The following is an 11,876-nucleotide window of genomic DNA, read 5'->3' as shown; positions in this document are numbered from 1 at the left end:
AATTCAAAATCCTAAAATTCTAAAATTCTGAAATTCTGAAATTCTGAAACTCTAATATTCTAAAATTCTAAAATTCTAAAATTCTAAAATTCTAAAATTCTAAAATTCTAAAATTCTAAAATTCTAAAATTCTAAAATTCTAAAATTCTAAAATTCTAAAATTCTGAAATTCTAAAATTCTGAAATTCTGAAATTCCGATTTTCAGCCAAATCTTTAAAAAATTTTTTCCTAAAATTTGCTGGAAAAAAATATTTGTTGGTTATTTTTATTTCTAGGAAAGAATTAATAAAATTAGCTTTTTATTATTCTGTATTATTACTACTTTTCCGGGTAACACTCTAAAAATATAACTTTTTTTTTCGAAATTTTTGAGGAAAAATAGTTTTTGAAAAAATCTAAAATTGTCAGAAATTGGCTGAAACTATTTTGAATAACCGAATAACCGATTGCTTTTCAGAAATTCAGAAATTCAGAAATTCCAGGGAATTCTTGAATAACCGATTGCTCATCTTTAGCTACAGTAAACCTTTGTGTGCCCAAAGTGTCCATGAAACGTCCCAAAACAGCACAAAATGGACCAAAACTAACTAAAAAAGAATTTCGAAATTTGTTGGTTGCTCATTTAAAAAAAAGGTACAGTAATCCTTTTAAAGAAAGATATCATAATGACCAGAAGTACTGATTGCTCATCGTTAACTACAGACTGTTTTGAAAATCACTAAGTGGTCCAGAAAGGTCAAAAATGATTACTCCAAAAAAATCTGAAAAATTTCAAAAAATTGCGAATGGAAATTTTTGTTCTATGTACTAAAAAAATAGAAGTTTCCTCGTTTTTTTTTGTGAGAAAATGAGTAGGAAAAAGGGTAAAGGTCGGATGAATAAATGAGAAAGAAAGGATAGACAAACAAATGTAGATGAATAGAAAATAATGAGAAAAGAAATTTAGAAATTCAGAAATTCAGAAATTCAGAAATTCAGAAATTCAGAAATTCCAGGAAATTCAGAAATTCAGAAATTCAGAAATTCATAAATTCAGAAATTCAGAAATTCAGAAATTCAGAAATTCAGAAATCCAAAAATCCAAAAATTCAGAAATTCAGAAATTCAGAAATTCAGAAATTCAGAAATTCAGAAATTCAGAAATCCAAAAATCCAAAAATTCAGAAATTCAGAAATTCAGAAATTCAGAAATCCAAAAATCCAAAAATTCAGAAATTCAGAAATTCCAGGAAATTCAGAAATTCATATTGTTTTCCAGAATTTTCAAGAAAAAACCTTTTTTTTTTGAAAATTTCTGAAGTTTTCTAGAATTTGCTATTAATCTTAAGCTGAGCTAAATATTTTTTTTTTGTAAAAAAAAAAAACAAAAAAACGGGAGCTCGATGTGAAATGCATTTTTTATTATCCCTATTTTTTATTTTTCAAAAAAACACATTTTATGAGTCATAAAAAGTTTTTTAAAGTTCCGGAGAGAAAAACATTTTTTTAGAATTTTCGAATTTTGGAGTTTTTAAAAATCAAATTCAAAAGTTCAAAAAAGTTCTCACTAGAGTTCCTTAAATAGTCTAGTGTACGTACTCCTCTAATGACGTTATACTTCTACAGCAATTTTGAAAACTACAAAAACCTAAAAGCGGAAGAAAAGAAAGAAAGATGAGCAATTATTTTTTTTTGTTTTCCCCTTTTTAGGAAATGCTCCCATTGCTCATTTTTCTATACTAATAAGGGGACCCTTCTTCGCTCTCATTAAACCTAGAAAAGTGTATAGAAAACGGAGAGAAAAATGAGATTTTTGGATTTCTAGGAAACTCCTAGAAAGTCCAAAAATCTATTTTTGTAGAAAAAATTTGGAACTTTTCTTAAAGGGTCTTTTGGCTCATTTTGAAGCTAAACACCTCAAAATTTAGAGTTCTGCTTCGAACATTCAAATCTGTACGTTTCTGAGCTTCAAAATAAGCCCAGACATGACCAAATTCAGTAAATTCCAATATTTTCTGAAATTATCGAAGAAATCAAAATTGATAAATTGGGGACATGTTTGGGCTCATTTTGAAGCTCTAGAAGCGCTCATTTCCAATTTTACATTTAAAAATTAAATTTGGCAAATCCTGAGCTTCAAAATAAGCCCAAACATGCCCAAATTAACTAAATTCCAATGTTTTCTTCAAATTTTCGAAGAAATCAAAATTGATAAATTGGGGGCATGTTTGGGCTCATTTTGAAGCTCTAGAAGCGCTCATTTTTAATTTCACATTTAAAAATTAAATTTGGCAAGTCTTGAGCTTCAAAATAAGCCCAAACATGCCCAGATTAACTAAATTCCAATGTTTTCTTCAAATTATCGAGAAACTCAAAAGTTGACAGATTAGGGTCATGTTTGGGCTCATTTTGAAGCTCTAAATGCGTTTTATTCAAAATTCACATTTTGAAATTAAAATTCGTCATATTGCGAGCTTCCAAATGAGCCTAAGCACGGCTAGATTTGGTTTAAATCAAAATTTTTAAGAAAATTCGGAAGTTTTCAAAATTGAACCGAAATTTTGGATTTCAAGCAAACCTAGTCGTATTTAGGCTTATTTCAAAGCTATGAACCTCACAAACATGAATTTTTAATTTGTAAATCAAATTCGGCAAGTTGAGAGCTTCAAAATGAGCCCAAACATGCCTAGGTTGGCTCGATTTTGAGAATTCGAAAAAAAAAAATTCAAAACTCCAAAATGTCTCAACCTAACTATTTTAGATTTTGTTTAGGTTCATTTTGAAGCTCTGAACCTGAAAAAGTCGAATATTTAGTTAAAATTTCGAAAAGTTCAGATCAAAAGCTTCAAAATGAGCATAAATATGCCGAGGTTTGGCCATTTTAGGATTATTTTTAAGAAAAATCTATCTAAACTCAAAAACCACTTGAATGAACCATTTCAGCTAGTGTTTAGGCTCATTTTGAAGCTCCAAAAACGTTTATTTTGAATTCAAAATTTGAAATTAAAATTTGGCATGTTGAAAGCTTCAAAATAAGCCCAAACATGCCTAGGTTTGTTTAAAATCAAAAATTTCAAAAATTCAGAACTTTTCAAATTTTTGATTTCAAGCGAAACTAGTCGTGTTTGGGCTTATTTTAAAGCTCCATAGACGCTCAATCTGAATGTCATACTTAAAAATTATAATTTGGCAAGTTGAGAACTTCAAAATGAGCCCAAACATGACTAGAATTGGTCAATTTTGGACTTCTCGAAATAACCTAATATTTCAATGTGAAGCCATATTCTATTCATGTTTGGGCTCATTTTGAAGCTCCAGATCTTACAAATTCAAATTCCTTATCAAAATTAGTCTTCAAAAAATGATTTTTCAAGTTATAAGCCAAAAAAGAGCTCATTTTCGAATGAGCTTACTGAACACAACAAGAAACATGAAGCTGGCGCTATGAAGCTCATTATAAAAGGATGCTGCAACATCGTTATTATGAATTTCTGATGAGAAAAAAAAAGGAAAAAAAAATGTTGACTGTGTAGCTGGAGATGCATGACGTGGATTGCCATGGACCACAGAAACGGGAAGTGGAATGGCTCATAGGGGACCAGAAACCAAGATTTTCGCTGGGAATTTTCTCATTTAAAGGCGCATAGAAGAAGTAATTAAAACAAGTGAAATGCGTCGGAGAGATTGGTCTAAGCAAACTGAGAAAAAAAATTGTTTTTTCTTAAAAAATTTTTTTTGGTCTAGAGTCTAGACCAGGAACTGGAAATACTAAACTAAAGTTTTCGGTTTTTGTACAAAACTTCGAATTGCAGAGATCGGGAAATTTCAATTTTCAGCTGCTTTGAACTTGGTTGAAAGGGGCGAAAGTGTCTCGGTTAGTAGGAATGGGAATACCTAAAAATTGTTGCTTAATGGCTTGTCAGATTATTTATTCAATTCAGAAGGTCAAGAACTACAAAATGAGCCTAAACACGACTAGGCTCCGCCCATTTTGATTTTTCGGACGCGTCGCGGTCGTGCGTCGCGTGTTTTGGTGAATATTCAAAGTGGGCGGAGCCTAGTTGTGTTTAGGGTCTTGTTAAAGCTCAAAACCTCTAAACTTTGATTTCTATGTGCCAACCCCTAGAAATAACTATTTTCGAGAAAAAAAACAACTTTTTTTTGAAAATTTAGAAATTCGATCGTGTTCCGGCTCATTGTGGAGCTCTGAAATTGCCCATTTTGATTTTTGCATTCAAAATTCTATATCGGCAAGTTAAGAGCTTTGAAATGAGCTTAAACAAGCCTAGGTTTGCTTAACTTTGAAATTTCGGGCGCATCGCGGCTGTGCGTCGCGTGTCTAGGTGAAACTTCAAAGTGGGCGGAGCCTAGTCGCGTTTGGGCTCATTTTGAAGCTAGTATTTTCAAAAATTTGGAAGACATGGTTTTTAATCATTTGGGTCATTATTGACGCGTTTTAGGCCCAATACAAATTTTATGTTCAAAAAACTTAAAATGTTGAATTTAGATTTTGTGCCTCTAAAATCCTCCTAAACCAATTTTCAATACGTTATTCAACTTTTTGATCTGAAGAGCTTCAAAATGAGCCTAAACACGACTAGGCTCCGCCCACTTTGGTTTTTCAGATGCGTCGCGGTCGTGCGTCGCGGTTTTTGGGTGAAAATTGAAGTTGAAGGATTTGTATCGTGTTTGGACTCATTTTGAAGCTAGTGATCTCAAAAATTCAAAAATCGTAATTTTCAACCTTTTAGGCTACTTCAAAGCACCAAAAAAATGTGTTTAGAAGTAGACATTTAAAGATTTTTTAGGCAGAAACCCAATAAATAAATAAAAATCTGTACAAGATATTTTGGAACAAAAATAAGAAGTATCATATTACAATTTGATGTTGTTATTTCTAGTTTTTTGAGGTTTATGGAGGGCTAAGATCCGGAAATGACTCTAAAATTTCTAGAAATTCGATACTTGAACAGAAAGAAAGAGACTTTAGACGTCTGGAACAAAAAATACAAGTTTCAAAAATTAAGAAAATCGAAGTTCTGAAAAAAAAACTTTAAAATTCAAAAAGTTCAAAAAGTCCGAAAAATCCTAGAAATTCCAAAAATCCAAAATTTCCAATTATTCTAAAAACCAAAAAAAAAGGAAATATTTTCAGAATTCCGGAAGTTTCTCCAAAAAATACAAAATATCAGTTTTCCCCTTTTTTTTTGCATGTATATGGACAATTAATTACACCTGTCAATCAAGTATCCGTCAAAAGTTGGTCCCTGTGGACCAATAACCATAAAAATACATCATAATATTTTTTAATAAATCATTGGAAAAGCAACTGGTCTTTTTTTTAAAATTAATTATTTGATTAATTAATTTCTCTATATGCAAAAAATCGGAAGTTGAAAAAATGTAAATGCTCCAAACCGTTTAAAAAATGACCCAAGTGATTTGAAACTTTAATTTTCGAACTTTTGAGCTCATCAGCTTTAAAATGAGCCTAAACACGGCTAGGCTGCGCCTATTTTGAAATTTCCACTAGACACGCGACGCGTCTGAAAAATCAAAGTCGGCGGAGCCTAGTCGTGTTTAGGCTTATTTTGAAGCTATTTTCAAGACAAATTCAATGAAACCAAATTCACCAAGTTGGAAAACGTGAAAAGACCAAAAAAAGACAGAAAAACATTTAAAAAAGTACTTTTTTTGGAATTTTCGGAAAAAATGCAGAAAAAACGAATTTGAAACTTTTTTCCAAAACAATTTTTTTTGCAAAAAAACGTACTAAACTCCTTCTATTTAATTCCAGGAAGACATTTAAATTACTTTTTTCATTCACTCATTTTGTGTCTTCTGAATTCTTTGAAGACGTCAAGAAAGAAAATTTCAAAAAAAAATTGTTTTTCTGAATTTTTTTTCTCAAATACATTATGAAATTTTTTTCAAGATGAATAACAAGTTATGAGCAATATAGCAAAATCAGAATTCTCTGAAAAACTACAATTCGCAAAATTCACTAATCTTGAGAGTCGGAAAAGTAAATTTGAGATATCTCAAAAACTACTGTACCTATCAGAAAGTTGTCTACTACAAAATTGCTCAGCACAAAATTTCACACATTTTTGTAATTTACAACTTTTTGGTAGCTACTGTAGTTTTGGAGATATGCGCCTTTAAACATGAACTGTAAGGCACGCCGCTCTCGCCTCTCTGCGTTTCCCCTAACCTTAAAGGCGCACATCTCGAAAACTACGGTAGCAATCAAAAAGTTGTAAACTACTAAAATGTATTAAATTTCATGCTGAGCAATGTTGTAGTTGGCAGTTTTTTGCTAGCTTTCATGGTTTTCGAGATATCCTAATTTGGAAATTTCAAACATCAAAAATCAACTTTTCCTGAAAATTTTTTCGACAAAAACCTAGGAAAAAAGGAATTTCAGAGAACAAAACACACTGAAAAAAATGACGCTTTTTTCTTTATTGTCTAATTGTTTCTGTCAATATAAATACCTTTCCTTTCCCATCTTTTTTCCATTCATCGGAATATTTTTCTTCAAAAATTCCCCCCTTATTCCCAAATGGACGGTCAAACTAGCACTGGAATATTCTATGCTACAGTTTCAGCGCTTTGTCTTGGCTCCACCTATGCGCCTTTAAAGTTTATCGATGGATTGTATTTTCAATGGGTCCAATCTACGGGACAACTACTGTTTGGTGTCATTAGTTCGTTTTTTCTAACTCCTAGCCCAGTTATTCCCATCGCTATGCTCAATGGAATGTTTTATTCTATTGGTAAGTAGCATCAATCGATAGCTAATTTTATGCTGAGCAATTTTTGAGTTGATTACTTTTTTGTAGCTAGCTTGCTTTTAGAGTTATGCGTCTTTAAAGTGGAGAGCTCCTTTGTTGCTTGTCGGCGAGGTACCCTTTGTTTAAATGCGCATATCTCAAAAACTAAAATACTTAATAAAAAACTGTTAACTAAAAAATTACTTAGCATAAAATTTTACACATTTTTGAAATAATAATTTTTTGACAGCTACCGTAGTTCTTTAGATATGCGCTTTTAAAGAGACGCAACCATTCTTGAGCGTTTCCTAGGTTTAAAGGTACATAACTTTTTTCCACGTTGATCTGGAAAAATGAAAAATATCCAGTTTTAAAGGAACTTTTATGGGTTTTCTTGTGATATACAATCACTTACAAAAAACACGAGTTTTGAAAGCTTCAGTAGTCTTGAAGTTATGCGCCTTTAAAGTTCCCGCGCATCCCTTAGACGAACACGGCCAACTAACTATAGCTATCTTCCATCGCCTATATCTCAAAAACCAAGTTAGCCACAAAAAAGTTGTCTACTACAAAATTGCTCAGCATAAAATTTCCAATAAATCATTTGTTGAAATTTTTTCAGCATCTCTTCTCCTTCCAAAGTTACGACGCTCCCAAAATTTCCCAATTTCCTCCCCATTTATAACCGCCATTCACTTCGAAGCAGAGGGTGTGGGGGTATAGCTCAGGGGTAGAGCGCTCGCTTTGCATGCGAGAAGTCTGGGGTTCGATTCCCCATACCTCCACATTTTTACTTCTTTTTTAGTGGTTTGTGAGATACTGGGGAGGTGTGGGAGACGCAGAGAAGCTAGATTTCTATGCGCTCTCGTGCTCTCTAGCCCTATAAAGTATATCTCGGCTCCCAAAAAAGCAAGAACCAAAACTCCAACTGATAAAATGTCCTAAAAAATTCCAGGAAACTCTCTGACGGTCCACATTATGGACGGAGTGGGCGTGGCCGTTGGGTACCTTCTCTGGAATACGGGTGCTTGTGTTGTAGGGTGGGCTGTGACAAGATACGGATGGTTCTACAATAAACAACAAATTCCAAAATATGGATTTTGGAATTTCGCAGGGGTTTTTGTAATATGTATTGGGTAGGTTTTAAGGATGAGCAATTGAGCTGAAAAATAAATTTTTCAGAGGCGCATTGCTTTGTTTCGTGGACCATGTCCCTTTGAAAACTCGACCAGCACCATGGACAATAGAAGACGGAAATCAGAAAAAGGAAAAGGAGAATGTGCCGAAAACCAAGAAAATTGGGTGAGAAGCTTTATTTAAAGACGCATATCTCAAGAACTGCAGTAGCTAGACAACAGTAGTCAACTACAAAATTACTCATCATGAAATTTCCCATATTTTTGTAGTTTTCCTTTTTTTGATAGCTACTGTAGTTCACGATATATGCGCCTTTGAACTTTGCGGGAATCTACACTCCGCGCTGTTTTCTTGGTAGTCTCTTCAATGACGCATAACTCGAAAACTACAGTTTTCAGCAAGAATTTTTTACTACCATATTGCTCAGCATAACATTTTACACATTTTTGTAGTTTTCAACTTTTTGATAGCTTAAGTAGTTCTTGAGATATGCGCCTCCCTGAGATATGGTATTCTTGGTAGTCTCTTTAAAGGCGCATAACTTCAAAACTACAGTAGCTATAAAAAAGTTTATAACTACAAAATTGCTCAGCATAACATTTTAAACATTTTTGAAATTTTCTATTTTTTGATAGCTACAGTAGTTCTCGAGATATGAGCATTTAAACTTTGCGGGAGCCTCTCCTTAGCTGATGTTTAAAGGCGCATATCTCGAGAACTACGGTAGCTATTGAAAAACTTAAAACTACAAAATTGTATAAAATTTTATGCTGAGCAATTTTGCTGTTCACAACTTTTTTCTAGCTAATTTAGTTTTTTAGATAATCTGAGTTCATTCCAGTTGCCTCCTCCTCACCGCTTTTGTCGGATTTCTCTACGGCAACTTCTACTCCCCAATCAGCTACATTATGAGCAATGATCCTGGAGCTAGTCAAGACGTTCGTTCGTACTTCTTGTCCTACTGTATCGGATCGTTTGCCACATTTACAGTAATCTTTTTGGGTTACTGTAGTTTTATGAAGAATGTGCCACGTGTCAATCCGGAACTCTCGAAGCCATCTATAATTTCTGGAATTATCTATGGAGCGGGGATGATTTCATTTTTCACGGCTTGTCAGAATTTGGATCAAATAATTGTCTATCCAATTTTATCGAAGGCCCCAGGAATAATTGTCAGTTTCTGGTCGATTCTGTTTTTTAAGGATATTCAAGGGGCACGAAACATTTTACAAATGTATGGAGGCATACTGGTTACTGTAATTGGCATTGAGATTATATCGATTTCAAAAACCGGTGGAGGCATTTTGAATTGACTTTTTTTAAAGGTGGGGGGACATGAAAAAAATAATGTTCTCGAAATTCCGTTCAAAGATGCCCCTCGAGGTGTTGAACTTGTCGAGACAAGTATTGAAGGTGCGGCGCCGCTACCGACTGAGCTACACGGGCAAAGAGAAAACGCACGCCCGTTTGCATACATAAAGGCGAGGACGACTGCTGTACGCAGAGTGACATTAAGCGTTGTACACCGTCACGGTAGAATGCATACTCTAGCTACAAAAAAACTACAAAAAATCTCCTGTCCCCCCACCTTTAAATGAAACTTTTTACTGTGAAAAAAAAACGAGTTAAATATGCATTTTTACGACAAAATTGAAGAGGAGGAAGGGAATTCCGACTATCAATCGAAAAATTTGAATTTGTCACGTTGTGAGCTTTAAAATGAGCATAAACACGACCCGATTATGAGAACTTTGAAATTTCGGGTGCGTCGCGGTCGTGCGTCGCGTGTTTGTGCGGAAAATCAAAATTGACGGTTTTAGGTCGTGTTTGGGCTCATTTTTAAGCGAATAAACTCAAAAACTCAAAAATATCAGTTTTGAAACAACCAGACCATTTTGAAACACGTTATGGTCCAAAATTGAAATTCAGAATTTTGTATTTTTTTTAAAAAAAACTTTTTTTTCAAAATTTGGCAGAACTCGGTTGATGAATTAGTATGGAAACAACATGTCACTTTCATGGGCCCGTTACAAAAAGGGGCGGAGCTTGGCCAGGTGGGCGGGATGAGCACTACTGTGTGAGGGATCACTTATCTTCAAAGGCCTATATCTCCAAAACTACAAAAGCTATCAAAAAACAGTCCACTACAAAAATGTAGCAAAGTTCATGCTGAGCATATTTGAAATTAACAGTTTTCAGCTAATTTTCATGATTTTCGAGATATTCACCTTGAAAATAGCTAGCGCTTTCAGAAAAAAACGCAAGCTCCTTCGCTAAACTTTAAAGGCGCATAACTCACGAACTACATTAGCTATCATAAAGTTGTCAACTAAAAACATGTCTAAATTTTATTTTGAGCAATATTGACAACTTTTTTCTGCCCATTTTAGTTTTTGAGATATGCACTGTTAAAGTATTTCCGACCGTATCTCGGCTCCCAGAGAAGCTCCTAGACGAAAAACTCCTAATGATAAAATACTTTACAAGTTATGAGAAATCCAAATTTATCATTTAAAACACCCAAAAATAATTCGAAATCGCTCAAAATTTAATTTTTTGGAAGAGGAGTTAATCTTGGTCGAGTTGGTCTTCGTTTAAGGGCGTCGCGGGGTGCATTCTCGAAGGTTTGCTGAAATTTTTGCTATTTTTTTGAAAGTTAATTCACAAAAACACAGTAATTAACTCACAAAAACAAAGTCTTTGGAGCCCGCAGCTCTATGACCTATAACGATGCCGCCACCACCGCCGCCGTAATTGGCCTGAAATTTGAACATTTTAAAATTTAGTTTTTTTTCTTTGAGTTTAATTTTTTTTAGTTTCAAAAACAAAAAATTTGAAATTGTCATGAAAAATGCTTCAAATTGAGCCTAAACACGACTAGGCTCCGTCCATTTTGAAAATTCCACTAGACACGCGACGCATGACCGCGACGCGCCTGAAAATTCAAAGTGGGCGGAGCCTAGGCGTGTTTAGGCTCATTTTGACGCTCTCCACTTGATTAATTCAGTAAAAGCATTAGAAATAAACATAGTTTCATTATTTTCGGGGTCTTTTAAAAAGCTTACCTCAGCCATTCCGAAAATAGCGAAAATCGCAATGAAAATAGCCGGAAATTTCATTTTTTCCGGAAACTGAAATTTCAGAAGTGTCCCAACTTCTTTTATACCATCCGAAAGGTTTGCAAAACTTCGCGAAAACACCAAAGTCATAAAATCGGAATCGTAAAAACTGGTGAGCTGTTGAAGCATCAACAAACTAGAAACTATTGAATAATGGCGAAAAAAAAGTAGCTCATAAAATTTTGCAATTTTTTCTAGTTTACAAATTTTCAATGGCCACAGTAGTTTTAGAGATATGCGCCTTTTAAGTTAGGGCGCATCCCCTAGGCGAACACGGCCCACTAACTATAGCTATCTTCCAGCGCTTATATATCAAAAACCAAGTTAGCTACTGAAAAGTGGTTAACTATAAGATTGCTCAGCATAAAATTTCCAATAAATCATTTGTTGAAATTTTTTCAGCATCTCTTCTCCTTCCAAAGTTACGACACTTCCTAAATTTTCCATTTTCCTCCCTATTTATAACCGCCATTCACTTCGAAGCAGAGGGTGTGGGGGTATAGCTCAGGGGTAGAGCGCTCGCTTTGCATGCGAGAAGTCTGGGGTTCGATTCCCCATACCTCCAGATTTTTACTTCTTTTTTAGCGATTTTTATGGCATCGAGGAGGTGTGGGAGACCCAGAGAAGCTAGATTTCTCTGCGCTCTCCTCTTCTTCCTAGAGCAAAGTTTCCAACTAATAAAATCCTGAATCCTGGGTCCTGGGTCCTGGGTCCTGGGTCCTGGGTCCTGGGTCCTGGGTCCTGGGTCCTGGGTCCTGGGTCCTGGGTCCTGGGTCCTGGGTCCTGGGTCCTGGGTCCTGGGTCCTGGGTCCTGGGTCCTGGGTGCTGGGTCCTGGGTCCTGGGTCCTGGGTCCTGGGTCCTGG

At 34.7% G+C, this 11,876-nt stretch overlaps 2 protein-coding genes and 2 non-coding genes across 4 annotated transcripts; 3 read left to right on the top strand and 1 right to left on the bottom strand.

The window, feature by feature from the left end:
* Positions 1-6,545: 6,545 nt before the first annotated feature.
* CBG21054 lies at positions 6,546-9,206 on the top strand (the record flags this gene model as incomplete). The annotated part of the gene is made up of 4 exons (XM_002634688.1): positions 6,546-6,759; positions 7,712-7,892; positions 7,939-8,058; positions 8,735-9,206. The coding sequence occupies 4 exons, from the start codon at positions 6,546-6,548 to the stop codon at positions 9,204-9,206; spliced, it is 987 nt and encodes a 328-aa protein (XP_002634734.1).
* CBG29078 lies at positions 7,470-7,541 on the top strand. The gene has a single exon. It is a non-coding gene (tRNA).
* Positions 9,207-10,441: 1,235 nt separating the features above from the next.
* CBG21055 lies at positions 10,442-11,012 on the bottom strand (the record flags this gene model as incomplete). The annotated part of the gene is made up of 3 exons (XM_045236265.1): positions 10,442-10,522; positions 10,581-10,652; positions 10,959-11,012. 3 exons carry the CDS (start codon positions 11,010-11,012, stop codon positions 10,442-10,444), a joined length of 207 nt encoding a protein of 68 aa, XP_045097209.1.
* A 493-nt stretch (positions 11,013-11,505) lies between these two features.
* CBG28796 lies at positions 11,506-11,577 on the top strand. Its single transcript has one exon. It is a non-coding gene (tRNA).
* The last annotated feature ends 299 nt before the right edge of the window (positions 11,578-11,876 follow it).

This window comes from Caenorhabditis briggsae (genome assembly GCF_000004555.2).
Source record: "Caenorhabditis briggsae complete genome, chrIV, whole genome shotgun sequence".
In the NCBI taxonomy this organism is placed as follows: domain Eukaryota; kingdom Metazoa; phylum Nematoda; class Chromadorea; order Rhabditida; family Rhabditidae; genus Caenorhabditis; species Caenorhabditis briggsae.
The sequence above is the reverse complement of the archived record's forward strand: the minus strand, read 5'-3'. Positions and strand labels throughout refer to the sequence as shown.